Below are 15,778 nucleotides of genomic sequence, written 5' to 3'. Positions count from 1 at the left end.
CGACCAACTCCCCTTACATCGACGCTCACCTGGTAGCTGCCTTTTTGCTGTGAGACTCCATCTCCTGTTTTCGATAAAGCATCCCCTCCATGGTTTCTGGCTCAGAATCTGCTCCGCCCCTGCTCGGTAACGTGGCGGACGGTTCAAGGCGAGAAGACGCCAGCCCGCTGTCCCTACCCGGTCCGTTCGCGGAGTCCGACTCGGAGCCCTGCGATTCAAACCGGAACACAAAAGGTGGTGAGAACGGAGGGAAACACAAGGCTGGAGGAGCAGTGAGAAGCAAAATCAACCATTAAGAGCCAGACATGGAAAGGCATGATGAGGCTTGCTCTGATCACACTGATTACCTACAGCTGAACATGGGCACAGACAGTCAACATCATAACACAGGACAATGACAGACACTAAAGACACAGAGGTAAAATAAGCACACATAAGTGAAGCGTGCGTTCTGCAATAACAACAACAGACACTTAACACTTTGGAGCAGAGAACAGATCATCTCTGCAGTTATTTAATGATGAGTTTCATTAACGCTTCACTCTACATGGTACCACGAAGCACAGACAGTCTCTAAGGCTTTAACTCCAACACATCTCTGAGGGAATATTGGCCCTCTGGATGTCATACTCAAGGTTTTATTTTACAAAGATGGCAGTTTTTAAAAGTACTCTGTTGTGGCTCTAGTAAAAAGCAGTATCAGCTCATAAGAAGTTTGCAGTTGCCCAGGGATGGACTACAGATAGAAAGACTACAAATACAGAGAACGACTAAAACAAGCTACATATAAAAATGACTTTCCACAGCCACAGTTATCACCACCACATTCACATTTAAAATCACGCCAGTCCTGGTCAATAAGAGCACATTGTTCATGAATCAGCATCATGCGTCGTGTGGTGCATGAATAAATAAAGCGATGGTTTGCATCTGTGACAGAAGCCGATGGCTTTCACCATAAAGAGAAAAAAAAAGAGAAAAAAAAAAGGACTGCAGTTGACCAGGAGCTGAGTGGAGGCTGTGAAGGGGCGGGTGGGGCGGGTGGTGGGGTGTGGGAGGAGCTACAAAGCTGTCCATGTCTTTGTACTCACACGCTCCGGCTGCTTTGGCTTACACACACGTTTAGGCTCTGATTTCTTTCCCACTGACAACGATAGCGATAACGACTGCTGGTAAAGACGCAATAAGAAAATGTTAAGAAGCCAGCGTTCCTGACGTGAGGTTTTTTTTCTCTGTTAACTCCTGGAGGCACCGATTCTTTAAGAGAAGAGCTTCAACACAAGAGACTTGATAACATGTATCATCATAATACCCAAAACACACATTTTTAAAAACAGATTGTTTAAATAAACACTGAAAGTATCCTCATTACTTAATATACACACTCTGTGTAAAACATGTGTTAATTAGTGTCCGACACACAGACACAGAGACATACAGTTACTACATGTATTATATGTACAGAAATATCACGAGTGAAAAGTGATTCTACTTGTTACATAGAAATGTCATGATGTAAAAGATGAGGTCGGACAACATGTAAAAAAAAGACTTCACACGACATTTCATGCTCGAGCTCTGACGCTGGAATCATCCGGACACGCGTGTCTCACCTGTGACGTGTCGTTGTCGCTGTGGACTCCGTTCACTGAGACCGACTGGTTGAGCGTGGTCTGGTCCAGACTGGTTCTGCATTTAGGAGCGGGGTGAAGAACACGTTAAGGACAATAAGAAAAATGACAGCTGATTTAAAAAAGCTAACCCCGTGGTTTACCTGGCTGCAGAATCGTGCACGTGACTTTCTGTCTCGGTCTGTGCAACTTCTTCAGCGGGGGGCGGGGTCGGGGGTCGTCGGGCTCGCTCCTCCTCCTCTCGCCTCCTTTGGATCTCTTGCTCTTCCAGCTGTAAAATAAGGATCTCAGTAGTGCTATCTAAACTTCATGCCTCATTAGTGAGGGGAATTCCTTCCTGAAATCATTTTTTAATGTCACTTTGAACCATTCCTGATGTTTCATTTTTTTAAATTCTCTCTTCTTACTGTGGTGAGTTTCTCCAGCAGCACGAAGCGGTCTTCCCAGGCAGCGGCAAGTTTCTCAAAGGCCTCGTGGCGCTTTATTAGACTCTCTACCTCATCCACATTTCGGCCCAGCTCAGCCGCTCGCACAAGAGGTTCCTGACCTGCCAACCACGACTCCGCCACATAGGCGTCACGTCCAAACTGCAGCACCTCCAGCACTGAGAGGCAGAGAGAAGGAGGGCGGGAGACGGAGAGACAGACAACAAGAAAGACAGACAGAAAGAGAGGGACAAGAAATTATTTAAAAAGAGCATCTTTGACAAAAACTAAACGCAGGCTTTAATGATTTCACTGGCTTGTGTTTGTGCAGCAAAGCAACACAAAACTACAACATGAAGACCAACCAAGAACTAAACAACACTCCCTGGCATGATCAGCACTTGTCATATTTGTGTGGGCAGCCTCGTCTTTGTTTTGCATTTTAAAATGGAGGCCTTCAAAGCGGACCTGTTTACACACCTCGAACTGTCACTGTACCGTCGTGTCCACAACAATGAGCACCATCACTTTACTTCTCCATACAACATTAATTCATGGTTAAACAACCTGCGGAAAATATTCTATAAACTGCGAGGCGTACCAATCTGTAAATGATCCATCTTGTCTTGCCAATTTTTGTTAATCCTGTCCCTCTTTTCTTGGAGTTGGGTCAGCTTCTCTCGGATCTGTGAGTCAAGAAACATCCATTAACACGAGGAAACGTAAAAAGAACTAATGTTAAATAATGATCAAGAAAGCGAGCTGCAGTACATTACCTCATCAGCTGCATAGTGATTGTTGTTGATGAGAGTATTTCCCATCTCATTGCAGGCGGTGAAGCTGTCTGCTCTGGTCTCAATCTCTGACTTGATGTCTTGATGATTATTAATGACCAACCCTGCTGAAGAAACATCCCTGAGAAACATAAAGGAGGGAAAGAAGTTAAACACACTTGATAAGAAAACCTTTAAGATTCCAGTGAGCATTAATATGACATTAACCTGGGGCTGTCGTGTGCGTCGATCTGCAGGTTGATACCGTCCATCCAAAGCATCAGATCGCGCACCATGTTGAAGAAGCGGAACTTCTCCACAGTGTCCAGCAGGAGGAGCCTGCGGGCTGTACCGGCCTCGAGCAGACCCTCCCAGGCAGAGGTGACGGCATGTTCGCTCCTGTTAATGTCATCCGCTTTCTCCCCTGCGTAAGCTTTCTGCAGCCGAGCCGCATCGTCTTGTACCTGGTTCACCTAAAAGGGTCAAAGAGGAGACGCTCAGATTCATCACTCGAGGCTCTCTGCGAAATCTCACATGGATATGACTTCAAACAAATATCTGACCTGTCCACTGAGGGCCTGAATGTCATTTTCAAATGTGTTGTGCTGTCTATGTAGATGCTGAACGGTGTTAAGATCACGCCCAAGGTCGGAGGGCAGCCCCTCCTTCTTCTCCTTAACACGTCCGAGCACCTCCATGGCATCCTGATGGAAGCGGTGCAGCTCATAGGAGGCTGCTAACATTTGTGTGCGCGTGTCAATCAGCTCGAGAAGATCGGCCCAGGCTTCATTTAACCCGTCTTTCCACTCAGCCACGCTGGCGTTCTCAGGGTGACCCGACTCAATCAGGTCATCTGCCAGCCCGTTCACACCGTCCACGCGCTCTTGGCCGATGGTGCTGGTGTCACGAGCAAACTCCCGGAACTTGTCCCTGAGCATCTGTGGAAAGAAAACCAGGGCGAGAGTTAGAAATATGATTAATTCGGCTAAATCTCTCTGAGACCTCATGTCTCCAAAGTGTGTGACTCAGAAAAGAAAAACTCACAGTCACATGTTCATAGTCCTGTCCTAGTTCGTGGGAGCCAGCAACCACCTCCCTTTCTGCGATCCATTGTTCCAGGTCATCCACCTCCCGCTTCAGCTGGGTCAGCCGCAATCTCTCCTGGAGGCGGCCCCGGCGCTCCTCAGCGAGGTCCTTTAAGCCTGCGTAGAGCTTGTCGACTTGGGCCTGCCGTAAGGTGATTCTCTCGCTGTGTGGATGAACACGTGAGTAAGAATGGATTTGAGAGGAATTCATCGTTTTCACAGTTGACCCTGATCAGGATTTATTCTGCTCTCTCACCTCTCTGGGTGTTCACTGGTGACCATGAGTCGGCTGCTGTTGGCCAGCTGGTGAATTGTTTGTGCGTAATCTTCAAGTGCCTGTTCCAGCGTCTGGTGCTTCTTCACCATCACGAGTGCGCTCTGCTCATCCTGATAGATAAAACAGGAAGTCGTCACTTTTTTTTTCATGAACACAAAAGTGAAACGACCGGCACCAAGAGCTCCTCTCTCACTTTTTTTCCTCACCTTAGCTTTTTCCTCTGACATCATGTGAAGCTCTTGCTCACCCATCCACGCTTCTGCCTCCGCTGCATCAGCATAAAACTGCTGGGCGCGGTTGGCTTCTATGAGACGGGCGTGACGCTTGTCCGTCTCCGCAATCAGTTGGTCCCAGAGGTCCCGCAACTCAACGAGACGCTCCTCCAGGACAGACTGCCGATCGCCGTCCACCTGGCTCTGAGTCATGCCTCGCCTATGGATGTCATCGATGCGAGGCTGGTGGCCCTGGATCTCTTTCTGCAATGTCTGGTTCAGAAAATCCACAGGGTGTCGTGAATGCACCAGTGTGTAATTCATCTGAAATTTCATTTTCTACTTCTGAACGATTTCAACATTGTACCTGGTTCTTCTTAATTACAAGCTGTACAGTCGGCAGATCTTTTCCGTGGTCTGTGGATGTTGCGAGAGGCATCCTCTCTTTCACCCAAAGCTGAGAGACAAACAGATAAATTAAATATTAGCATCAAAACCTAGTTCAAAACAAATACATACTTTGAATACATTACTATTTTCACTTGAAGAAGTCAGTCAGGTTATGCGACTCACGATTTCATCCTCCAGATCTCGGTTGAACTGATGTGCTTCTTTAGAGGCGAGGAGTCTCTGTCTCCTCAGTTTAAGTGGATCCTGGAGGCCGGAGAAGTTGTCAGTGACTCGTCTCTGCTGGCCGTCGACTTCAGCCACTCCTGCGTCCTCCTGGGTCAGGGCCAGCGCCTGAGACTGAAGGGACTCCACCTCCTTTTCTCTGACCTCCATCTGGTGCTCCAACATCTACACCAGGTGTGACAAAGATGTTAGACCAGAAGACATTTGTCGATTTTAATCCCATTTAGAGTTTAATGATACTAAAGCACAAGGTTACGCAACATGCTATTCTAGCTCTGTTATTTAACAATGCTTATGGAGATTAAAGTTGGGATCTGTCGTGCTCTACCTGGTGCTTTTTAAGCAGAATGTTGACACTGGTCAAATCTTTGCCGTAGTCGTCACTGTGCAGCTGGCTCTCCAGGTTTTTCAGCCAGACGTCCAGAGCGGAGCAGCTCTGTGTAAAGAGCTCCGCCCGGTTAGCGTCAAACAAACACTGGGCCTTGGTGCGCGTGGTGCCCTCCAGCTCATCCCACTGACGCTGCAGGTCCTCAAGGGTCTGCTGGACAACAGGTTTGAGCTCTGGCTTCTCAGCCACCAGCGCCTGACCCTCCTGTTTCAGACAACAAAGACAACATTACATTTCTTTATGAACATATTTGACAAGATGAGAGCTGGGTTATTGTCCCCATTTAATTATTAATATTATTTTTTTTTTATGCAACACTATCTTGTGTATTTCAATGGTTTACCAATTGAAAAGTCAAATATTTTTTCCATTTGGAAAAAATAAAAAAATCTTCAGAATGTGTTTACTCGTTTGTGACAGAAATTCATATAAAAATAACCATACCTTATCAATCTTGTCCAGCCAGTCTTTGTTTGAGGCCAGCTCGGCCATAAAGGCCTGATGTTTCTGCCACTTGCTGTGCAGATTTCTGGCCTCGTCGTAGGACATGTCCTGTGCAGTCAGCATCTTCTCATTGATCCATAATGTGAGCTGCAGAAAGAGAAAGCATTATGATATCCATCAGCATAGTGTTAATAATTATAAAAGGAAACAAGTGATCGACACAAGTTTTATAGTTCAAGAAGTTGTTTCTATTAAAAACAGAAACATCTTTGTTTTGAACACGTGTACCTCCTGTCCATCTTGGAGGAAGTGCTGAAGTTCACGGTTGTCCTTGAGTTTCGCCAGTAACTCGTTTGCAGCTTCCTTATTTTTCAGATGCCTGGAGTGAAGGAAGGAGAACGCTAAATGAGCCACTCTTTCAACTATACATGTAAACAAACGGATGCTTTCCCCAGCTTTGACTTGCTCTCTAACCTTTCCTGGATGGAGTCGACTTTTTCCTGGATCTTATCAGAGTTTGCATTGGAGTCATTAATGAGGCGCCGTCCGGCTTCCACCACACCAGTTATCTTCTCCTCACTGGCCTCTGTGGTGGTGAGGAAATCCTCGTGCTTCTTGATGGCCTCCTCTGCTCCCTGCAGACTGGTGGGCATCTCTGTGTGGGACAGCACGTACTCCTACACAGAAAGAAAGGAATGTACATTTTTTATGTACAATTATACAATCCCAAATATTTGTCCTGATAGCTTTAAGTGATGTGATTAGGATATTTAGAACCGTTGGAATCTGGGAGTATACAGACAAGTTTAAACCAGGGAGAATTTAGACTCTTGAACTTGTCCTGAACTTTTTCTGACAGTTGCATAATAATGCATTTGTACATTTGCACATTTGAAAAAAATCATGATTCAGTGAGAGCATTTTTCTCCAGCAAAGGCAGCAGGTGTCATTTCCTTACCTGGCTGTTGAGGAAAGCTTCGGCCTGCTTTGCATCTCTCAAGAAATTCTGGAAATCAAAGGCTTGGGCCAGGAGACTGTGCCGGTTTTCCCACATGCGACGCAACTCGTGCCAACCAGTGTCCAGCGCCTGGAGCCTCTGTGCCAGGAACATGTACTGGGCATCCGTCTGGCCTTGGGTCACCTCCTCCCCAACTGCCCGCATCTTCTCGTAGTCCTCCTTATAGTTATCCACCTCATTCTTGATGCTCTCGTGCTGGGCGAGCAGACTCTCAGCCTCGGGCAGAGAGGTGGGGATGTCTTCGGAGGCCACAGCTGTCTGGGTGCGGGACAGCCACGACTGGAAGTCGTCCAGATCCCTGAGGAAGCCCTGCAGCTTGCTTGCTTCGCCAAGTGACTCCTCGCGCCGCTTCATGGTGGCATTCAACTCCTCCCACACCTCTTGAATCTCTGCCAGGCGTCCTTGAATCACTGCAGCCTGCTCTGGATGTTCCTCGGCCAGCTTTTCTGCCTCGTTTTTCAGGTCATCCAATTTGCCCTGCGAAGACGTGAAATAAAACAAGTTAAATGATGAAGTGATGACAAGATATCTCAGCATGTTTACCTGGATTTGGATTCATTATTGCCTCGCTTGTTTTATTCCCTTCTCTCAACAGTAACACACTGCATGTGACCTTGCCTTACCTGAATGGCCTCCAGGTCTCTCTCCATGCCAGTGAGTTTGCGTTGCAGAGCCATTACTCCGGCAAGGTCATTGCCCAGGCCCTGCGTGGACTCAATCACCTTGGTCTTCTCCTTCATCCAAGACTGGATCTCATTACACTCCAGGTGGTAATTCTGGATGTTAAGAGCTGACTCAAGGCCTTGTTTCTTTTTACCAGCCAGTTTTTCAAACTCCTTCCACCTAGAGATCAAACCAAATGTAACGTTTTAGTCTCGAATGCAACAGTGCTCATTAAGTATACATAGGTGTATGAGTAACTAAGTGGGTTTAACTTGTCCTAATGTGTCAGCTCTGACCTGTTATTCAGTTGGTCTTGGGTCTGATGGATTTGCTCTTTGTTGCAGTTGTCTGAACTCAGCAGCTGCTGTGCCACCTGGTTCACATCAGTGACACGAGTGCCCAGGTTGTTCATCTCGGGTTCCAATGTTTCAAACCTGCAGCCATAAATAATATGGATCAATTAAATCATTCTGAAAAGTTTGAACCAAATTCAAACAACAAATTTTTATTTGCAAGAAAAAGCAGTGGCTTCTTTTGTCTGACTCATTTATTTTTCATTCATTTGGTTTCACAAATGTAATGACATGATTAGATTAGATTCTTACGGACTGATTCAAAGGTTCAAACTTTAAACTTCATTTTCTCAAACTTACGGTTTTGTGGGTTAAGAATAGTTCATAATGAATGAATTATGTATTTTCATTTTGTATTAATACGTTTCTCTTCCACAAACCAAAAGACTGACCTCTGCTGCACCACCTCCAGATCCTCCAGTTTGGTCGGGATCTCCATGCTGTCTAACCACTGCTCCTTTTCCTCCACCCACAGCTGGCAGGCGCCAGCTTCACTAAACATGCGGTAGAGGGCCAGGGCACCTTCCAAAGCCTGGCGGCGAGCTGCAGACAGAGACTCCAGCTCTTCATAGCGCTGCTCAATAGCAGGTAGGCGGCCCTCCACCTTCACAAAGCGGTAAACATGAAGTTAGAGCAACAAACAGCATGTCATCGCTGAACAAGCATGACAGACAAAGCACACATACCTCAGGGTAATGTACATAGGCTTGTGGCAGTGCTTGGGCCTGCTCGTGCAGGGAGTCAATAGCGGGATGATGGCTCTGGATCTCCTCCTCTATCTCCCTCTGCTTGCGAGCTAGAGTTTGAGTGGAGAACTCATCGTGGCCAACCTCTGGACTGGACACCTGCCGAAGAGTCTCCATGATCCACGCCTCCATGTCATTGGCATCTGTCTGGAATTGATGCAGGGCAACTGCTTCCTTCAGATTTTGCTCTCTGAGCTTAGTGGTCTGAGGTGGAGGGAGAACAAGAACATTAGACAAACATAAACAAAAACATTTACTGTACACTTTTCAAATCCAAAGAATCACGATCGCCACCCACCTCCTCCAGATGTGCCCACTGTGCACGGATGTCTTGAATCCTCTCATTGACTTCAGGAGCTCCAAAGTGTCCCTCGCTGACCAGAGCCTCTCCGGCTGCGATGCTGTTACTCAGTGGGCCGTAGCGAGCGGCCATTTCATCTCTGAAAGCTTCGTGTTTGCTGAGCAGATGAAGGGCGGAGGTGAGATCTCGGCCACAGTCTCCACTGGCCAGGATCTGCTCCTGCTCTCGAATCCACGCAGCCTCCTCCCCGACATCCCACATGAACTGCCAGAGGCGACGCGAGTCCTCCAGGCGCTCTCTGCGTTTCCCAGCTAGCTGACCGAGCTCCTCGTAGGCATCGCCGAGCTGGTCGACCTTTTCACTAACTAGTCCTGGTTCACAGGGTTTGTAGGCTGATGAACAGAAAAGGAATGATGAAACTCTTTACTTTTTTTGGTGGGATACAAACAGGTCGGACTGAGGCTGCACGGTCTGTACAGAGCTTTAGTCAACTCACCCTGTTCATAGGAAGTGAAGCGCTGTGCAGCTGCCTGCACTCCCTTGATCCTCTCTGCCTGTGCTGAAATGTCAGCCTCTACCAGATTGTGTTTCTGCAGTAGATCCAACACGTCGTGCAAATGTTTGCCACTGTCTGGAGACTGCAGACGACTCTGAAACACAGCAAATGATTTTTGTTTGTCTTTTTCAAATTGAATTGTATTTGACAGGTATGTTAATCTGGAAGACTTCAAACTAATAATTCGGTAACATTTTTGCATTAAAGTCATATTCAGTGGCACCACAACATGTTGTAACCCTGAACAAACAATGAACAAGAGCGTTACTCAAATAAAGGCAGAGAAGATTAATTCAGTCTGAGCAGAAAGTTATTAGATGACAGTGAGACAATGCTGTCATAGATAAACTGTGTACAAGCGTTCTCATTATGTGGTGATGGATGACTAAATCACTGTAAGAGTTCATCAACCTGAGACAAATAAACTCAGACAAATTCTATTTCCATCCCAGCTTCGTTCTTTTTTTATCTTTTATAAATGTAGTAATGCAGAGGAAACCTAAAAAACATATTTCAGAAGAGGTCAAAGCTCTTAACAATCAAGGTGGTGGCTGTTTGCTAACACCAGTGGTTCTCTAACTTTTGGGGTGGCCAATCAGATTTTAGGTGTGGCCCAGGCCACCAATTTGAGCCGCACAACTGCCTATTCTGTGTCCTTGATTATCAGATAAGTGCCTTTAGCAACGCCAGCTTTTTTAGATCAGCTGTGTATAATATCAAAACATGATGGAATTCAACCACGTGACGGAAGAAAACACTCCCAAGGACTGAAGCGCAAAGCCAACTATGACAGGCAGCACAGCTCAAGCTGGGCCAGTATGAAGCTAATTATGGCTTTTAAATGGTCCTTTTTTCGGTGTAGTCACTAAAGCTGTCGTGTGTGACGTGTGTCAATCAACAACAAAATGCAATGAGAGGATTAACTGAATTCCATTTTGTTAAAAAAACAAAACAAAAAAAACAAAGCTAACATAATGTCCCAATGCAGAACAGTCGCAGTACCTTCATGTCTGCCATCCAGTCCATGATGTAGCGCATCTCCTGGAACAGTCTCTGAAGGTCCCGATGGGCGTTCAGACGCTCTCTGCGTGCAGCTAGAAGCTCTTTGAGGTATTCCCAGAGTCGAAGTACATTGTCCCGTCGGGCAGTGACTCGTCGTACATCATGGTAGGCCTCTGCTTCCAGCTCTTTGGCAACCGCCTCCACAGCAGCCACACGCTCCCAGTAGGCCCCAATGTCTGTTTCAATGGCTTCATGTTTACGGGTGGCAGCTTCAACTGCTCCTAAGTCCGTCCCAAAGTTATCCTACATACAGAGAATAGTTAGCTTAGCACTGTTTAACTATTCACTGTGTTTAAGTCAGGAATAAGATTAGAATACAAATAGTCAGATGATAGCATAATATCTGGCCTTTTGTTTCTATGAGGACCAATGTTCTCACTCTACCTGAGACACCAGCCTCTGGTTCTCACTCAGCCACGTCTCTCTCATGGCAGCCTTGCGATCAAAACGTGCGGCGAGCATCTCCAACTTCTCCTGACGGATCAACTCATTTCTCAGCGCCAGCTCTCGCTCATGCTCTGCCTTTTCCAGGCGCTCCCATGCCTGCATCATCATCATCAAAAAAAAAAGAAAAAAAAGAGGAAGTTTGTCAACAACATCCCGCCATCAGGGTACCAATACTGCATTCTTGCGGAGGCCGCCTTTGTTTAACCCAACATAACCAAAAGTAGGCCGCACCTTATTGATGTCAGAGATGAGTTTGCCCTCTCTTGGCATGTAGACCTTCTGATTGTTTGCTCTCATCTTGCTCTGGATGGTAAAGAGGAGAACCTCCAAGTTTCCTTTCTCTGTAAATCTGTGGAGACGCACATCACATGTGTTAACATACTGAATAGTTTTCCACACTGGATCCTTATGAATCACAGGGACTGGCTCCTTGACTTGGTTACTCTGTTTAAGCGTTGCTTGTCTTACTTGGGAGGTTTCTCAACAGTCCGGTAGGAGTTGAAAGCCTGAAGCTGGTTCTGCACTCCATTCAGCGAGTTAGCTAGCTGTCGATCGTTGAGCGTCCCAATGGTCTGTTCAATCCACTGCAGCAGCTCTGATGCAAGAGTCTCATACTTGTCTATGAGCTGGTCTGCTTCAATAGCGTAGTCCAGCACCTGCAAGCAAAAGAGACACGTCGTAAAACAGCGTACAAGCATTTACATCGGTACTCACACTAAAAAAACAAAAACAAAAAAAAAACACAAGAAAGGCAGCTCACCTTGCCAATGCGTTTGCCCTCCACTGCCAGGGCTTTCATTTTGGAGAAGTAATGGTAGTAGGTCGCCACATAGGTGATGATGGACTTTTCATCAGGCTGATCAACATTCACATCTGAACAAAAGAAAGCAAGATCCATGTGCATCTTATTTACTTTTCTGAATCTATGTAAACAGCAAACATCCGAATCCACAAACAACACATCTAAGTTTATCAACAGCACAATTTAAGAGCTTTAAAGGTGCCAAACTGTAACCGTCTTTGGGACACGCTTTTTGAGGTGTCAGTGTAGCCGACACGTGATGTAGTGTTGTCTAAGATAGATTTAATTCCAGTAATCCTCCATAGTCTTAAACATCAAGCTGTTTTGGGACAACAGACACCAGCTTAGTGCCTCAGTGGGCAGCATCAGACCGTCAGCAGGACTTAAAGGAAGGCTTCATGTTTTCGTCGAAGCTTTACCCACTCACCTTCTGGGTCCAGCAGCTTGGTAAGCCCCAGCTCCTTCTCAGCCACGTTGAAGGCATTCTGGAGATTGTAGTGAGCGTTGGATCTCTTCAGGTTGTCGAACTCAATCACGTCCGGTCTGCAGAGGCCAGAGAACAATTAAAGCTTCAATAAGTGCAGACTGCACTGGGTGGCATGTGAAAGCTAAAGGCAACATGTTAAAGGTCGATGTACAATATCAGCTGCCTGTGCAACTCAAGTGCATGTTGGTGTTTACAGACCAAATCATATTGAATAACATACAGACATGTGCATGAAAACAGGTTTTCCATGAGTGGATTAGGCAAGCTGCTCCTGACTAGTATTTCTTATTCTGTCCTGAATTGGATTCAACGACCAATAATAATGAGTTTAAATGTACTGTCCTCACAAACGTTTCAATCTAAAAAATAATGAACTGCAGATATTTTAGAATGAGAAGAGAAAAAGGCTCTTTTGCTAACTGCTGGGGAGACTTAGTGTGTCGTGTGAATTAAGACCTGATCTGTAGTCATGGTTTACACGGGTATACCATGGCTCACTGACTTCAGGTCTCAGGTATCAGTTAGGCATTCAATGTTGCAAACAATGCTGATGTCTTTGACTCAGGAGTTAAGGCTGCACCTTTGGCTTTGAGGCAAACTACTAATCCTAACATGTGCTGTATATGGCACTACACCAGCAGGGTGTGCAAGTGAGTTACCAAACATGGCTCTTCATAGAAAATAAATGGGTTATTATTTCTGTGATCTAGGTCATCTTACTCCCCATTTTATGTTCATCCTTTCATTGCTTTGAAGGATGAGAGGAGTAAGGAGACCTAAATAGAAAAAAGAATACAAAAAAAAAAAAAAAAAAAACACCCCCGAGAAGAGAAATGGTTCAGCGACAGGTGCTGTTTGATTTATCAAAGAGTCTGGCTGACACCTTTAAGATTTTAAGAATAAAAAAAGACCTGTTCAATATCTAAATGTGAGCATATAATGCCTAACAGGGAACGGTATGTCACATCGAGTACAGGAAGAAGTCAATGACCTGTGTTTGTGCACGATGGCATTGAACGCCAGACCATCTCTCCAGCTGGTGGTGAAGTTGTGGATGTTGACATTGGGGTATCTGCAAAGACCAGATCAGGAGTCATTAATCATTAATGTAACACAGAACGAATCAGCAGTACAAACTTCATTAAAACCAGAAATAACCCAAACGATCAAATATATCTTTAATGCATTAACAGAGTTTATGCTGTGTACTGTCGCCCTCCCTCCCACTTCTTTCTCACCCAGCAGTTTTCATTTGGCACCAAAGCAGGAGGGCGTCTTTCGCTGATTTCTTCTCCTTGTTGTCTTCTGTCTCCACACTGATGTCCTGGATCTGTTAGCAGAGACATACACATAAATGCACACCATTCCTACGTAATTACATTTACCTCTTTTTTTCTTTCACATTGTATAAAAACGTGTCGGTAAGAAGGCCCCATGTGAACGTCTAGCATGTTGAATTGCCTTCTAAATCGTGACAGAATAATTGATCTATTTCACCATATTTATGAGCTGCCTGAGGATGGACGAGGCTACATGCAGAGACACTCTCAGTCTGAAAAAGGTCAAACAATGTAGCAGCTGTGCTGACGGTGGAATGAGCAAGGCTACACCCCAAGGCTACACTGGATGTTACCTGGAAGCGAAGGATGATGGTCCAGATGAGACCCAGGGTGAGACGGTGGTTCCCGTCCACGATGTCATGTGAGCCCATGTTTTCTAGATGGACTTTTTGCTCTTTAAGAAACTGCAGGGCTTTATCGACATTCTCCAGGCAGTGGATACGCATGCGCCCCTTGGTGGGCTTTGGCTGTGTTGAGCAAAAAAAGAAAAAAAAAAGAATTAAGACTGTGTGTTAGAATTCTTGAACAAAAGTGATCACAAAATAAATGTTTGCCATTAAAATAGAAAAAACAACAACAAGTAGATCCAAAGAAGAAGGAAGTCATGCTTTAGGAAAGAAGAAATGAGTCACATGAAATCCTCCATCCAAAAGACTTGTGGTGCAATATGAAGGTGACAGTGAGGGGAAGGGGTCAGAGTTAGGATAGAAAAGGACGCTTTCTGTGCCATACTGACCAGCTGTTCTCCGGAGAGCACCTCCAGAAGGCGAATAAGCATACGGCCATCTCGCAGGTCGGTGTACAAGTCGCCGATGCGACAGGTGACTCGGCCCAGGTGGGAGTTGACCCATTTGGTGAAGGTCTTCTTCTGCACCGCTTCACGCTCATCTGCAAAGCACGCAACAGGGGGAGAGAGAAGCTGGAGTCACCCAGATAACACTCTGAAGCCTGAGACATCTTCAACGTCGCTGCTGTCGGGGACATAAATAATTATAAGGAATCAATTTGTCTCCAAACAAACAGTGGTGTTGTCCGACACACTGAGGTGACAGTAAATCATAAGGACTTAAGCTCTGGTCCTGAGCACTTCATTTCACAGATAAGCTACGCCATTAAGTCTCTTGGATCACAGCGTTGACAGCTTAGGGAGAGGTTTTCACTCTTCACACTCTTTAGTTTCCTGTTGGCTCTCCTCATGTGCGCACTGCTGATTGCTCCAATGATGCGAGTTTACAAGAAAACAAAGTGACGATGCAAAAATTGCACAACATAGGGAAGGGGATTTCATGAGCTATTTGCTGCTCTCTTTTGGAGCGGGACTAAAAAAAGTTCCACGATAAATTAAGCCGTGGCAGCAGCTCAGACATATGGACCAGGGGAGTAAGAAGCTAATCCTGCTCTGCGACCTAACAAGGTGACCTCATTTCTAGGACACAAGGTCTCCCTCTACCTTCTGACAACACTGTTCTAGTGGTGTACTAAATACACTGCGTCCAACACAGACCAACCTTTAGGACAGAAGGATCAGAGGAATTAACCCAAACCAATGCTACATGTAGAAAAGAGACATGAAACTCGGGCTGGGCAATTCATCGAAAAATCATCGACGTTCATTAATCGATTTAATCTCGTCAATGGGCGGAGTCCCATGGCGACACGTCCAATCAGCAATATTGAAGCAGTGTCCATCGTTTGGACACACCTTGTCTTTAGGGGAGACGACACCGAACAAAAAAGAAGTCAAATGTAAACACTGCGGAAAAACAGTAAGAAATCTAAGTTGTTTATTTTGTACAGCTTTGGAGAAGTTTACTTTAAAACTAAACTGTGTCGTTTTCATTCCAAGCGATGCTTTGATTTCAGTTAAAAATATTCAATAAATAACCACCAAATAGTTTGATATGTACTCTTTCAATAGAACAAATATCCCAGCTTTAATCATAGACAGAAAAAACGAAACAATTGTTCATTAAATGTAATCGATGTTCAATTAATCGAGATATTGATTTGAGATGAACTCGTCCAGGCCGACATGAAACATAAGTGTGGTAACGACAGGTTATTTTTTTACAACAATGAAAATAAGCAAATGAATCAAATATTCAGTCATTCTGAAAACAACATTTTAAATGAAT

General features: G+C 45.3%; 1 protein-coding gene across 1 annotated transcript in view; it reads right to left on the bottom strand.

The window, feature by feature from the left end:
- sptbn2 (spectrin, beta, non-erythrocytic 2) overlaps positions 1 to 15,778 on the bottom strand; it is a gene marked incomplete at its 5' end in the record, with an annotated part of 36,152 nt that overhangs the window by 4,229 nt on the left and 16,145 nt on the right. Inside the window, 35 exon segments of the mRNA XM_079355513.1 lie at positions 30 to 208; positions 1,092 to 1,169; positions 1,614 to 1,689; positions 1,775 to 1,902; positions 2,039 to 2,235; positions 2,658 to 2,742; positions 2,833 to 2,971; positions 3,058 to 3,302; positions 3,393 to 3,767; positions 3,874 to 4,078; positions 4,171 to 4,301; positions 4,398 to 4,676; positions 4,771 to 4,860; positions 4,977 to 5,201; positions 5,365 to 5,628; positions 5,869 to 6,015; positions 6,157 to 6,247; positions 6,343 to 6,545; positions 6,827 to 7,363; positions 7,510 to 7,729; positions 7,846 to 7,983; positions 8,295 to 8,506; positions 8,589 to 8,852; positions 8,947 to 9,341; positions 9,446 to 9,599; positions 10,508 to 10,810; positions 10,952 to 11,110; positions 11,246 to 11,363; positions 11,483 to 11,670; positions 11,775 to 11,887; positions 12,244 to 12,359; positions 13,295 to 13,375; positions 13,542 to 13,633; positions 13,937 to 14,110; positions 14,380 to 14,531. Coding sequence (XP_079211639.1) covers positions 30 to 208; positions 1,092 to 1,169; positions 1,614 to 1,689; positions 1,775 to 1,902; positions 2,039 to 2,235; positions 2,658 to 2,742; positions 2,833 to 2,971; positions 3,058 to 3,302; positions 3,393 to 3,767; positions 3,874 to 4,078; positions 4,171 to 4,301; positions 4,398 to 4,676; positions 4,771 to 4,860; positions 4,977 to 5,201; positions 5,365 to 5,628; positions 5,869 to 6,015; positions 6,157 to 6,247; positions 6,343 to 6,545; positions 6,827 to 7,363; positions 7,510 to 7,729; positions 7,846 to 7,983; positions 8,295 to 8,506; positions 8,589 to 8,852; positions 8,947 to 9,341; positions 9,446 to 9,599; positions 10,508 to 10,810; positions 10,952 to 11,110; positions 11,246 to 11,363; positions 11,483 to 11,670; positions 11,775 to 11,887; positions 12,244 to 12,359; positions 13,295 to 13,375; positions 13,542 to 13,633; positions 13,937 to 14,110; positions 14,380 to 14,531 — 6,553 coding nt within the window.

Source organism: Symphodus melops (genome assembly GCF_947650265.1).
Source record: "Symphodus melops genome assembly, chromosome: 11".
NCBI lineage: Eukaryota > Metazoa > Chordata > Actinopteri > Labriformes > Labridae > Symphodus > Symphodus melops.
This window is presented reverse-complemented; position numbering and strand designations above follow the sequence as displayed.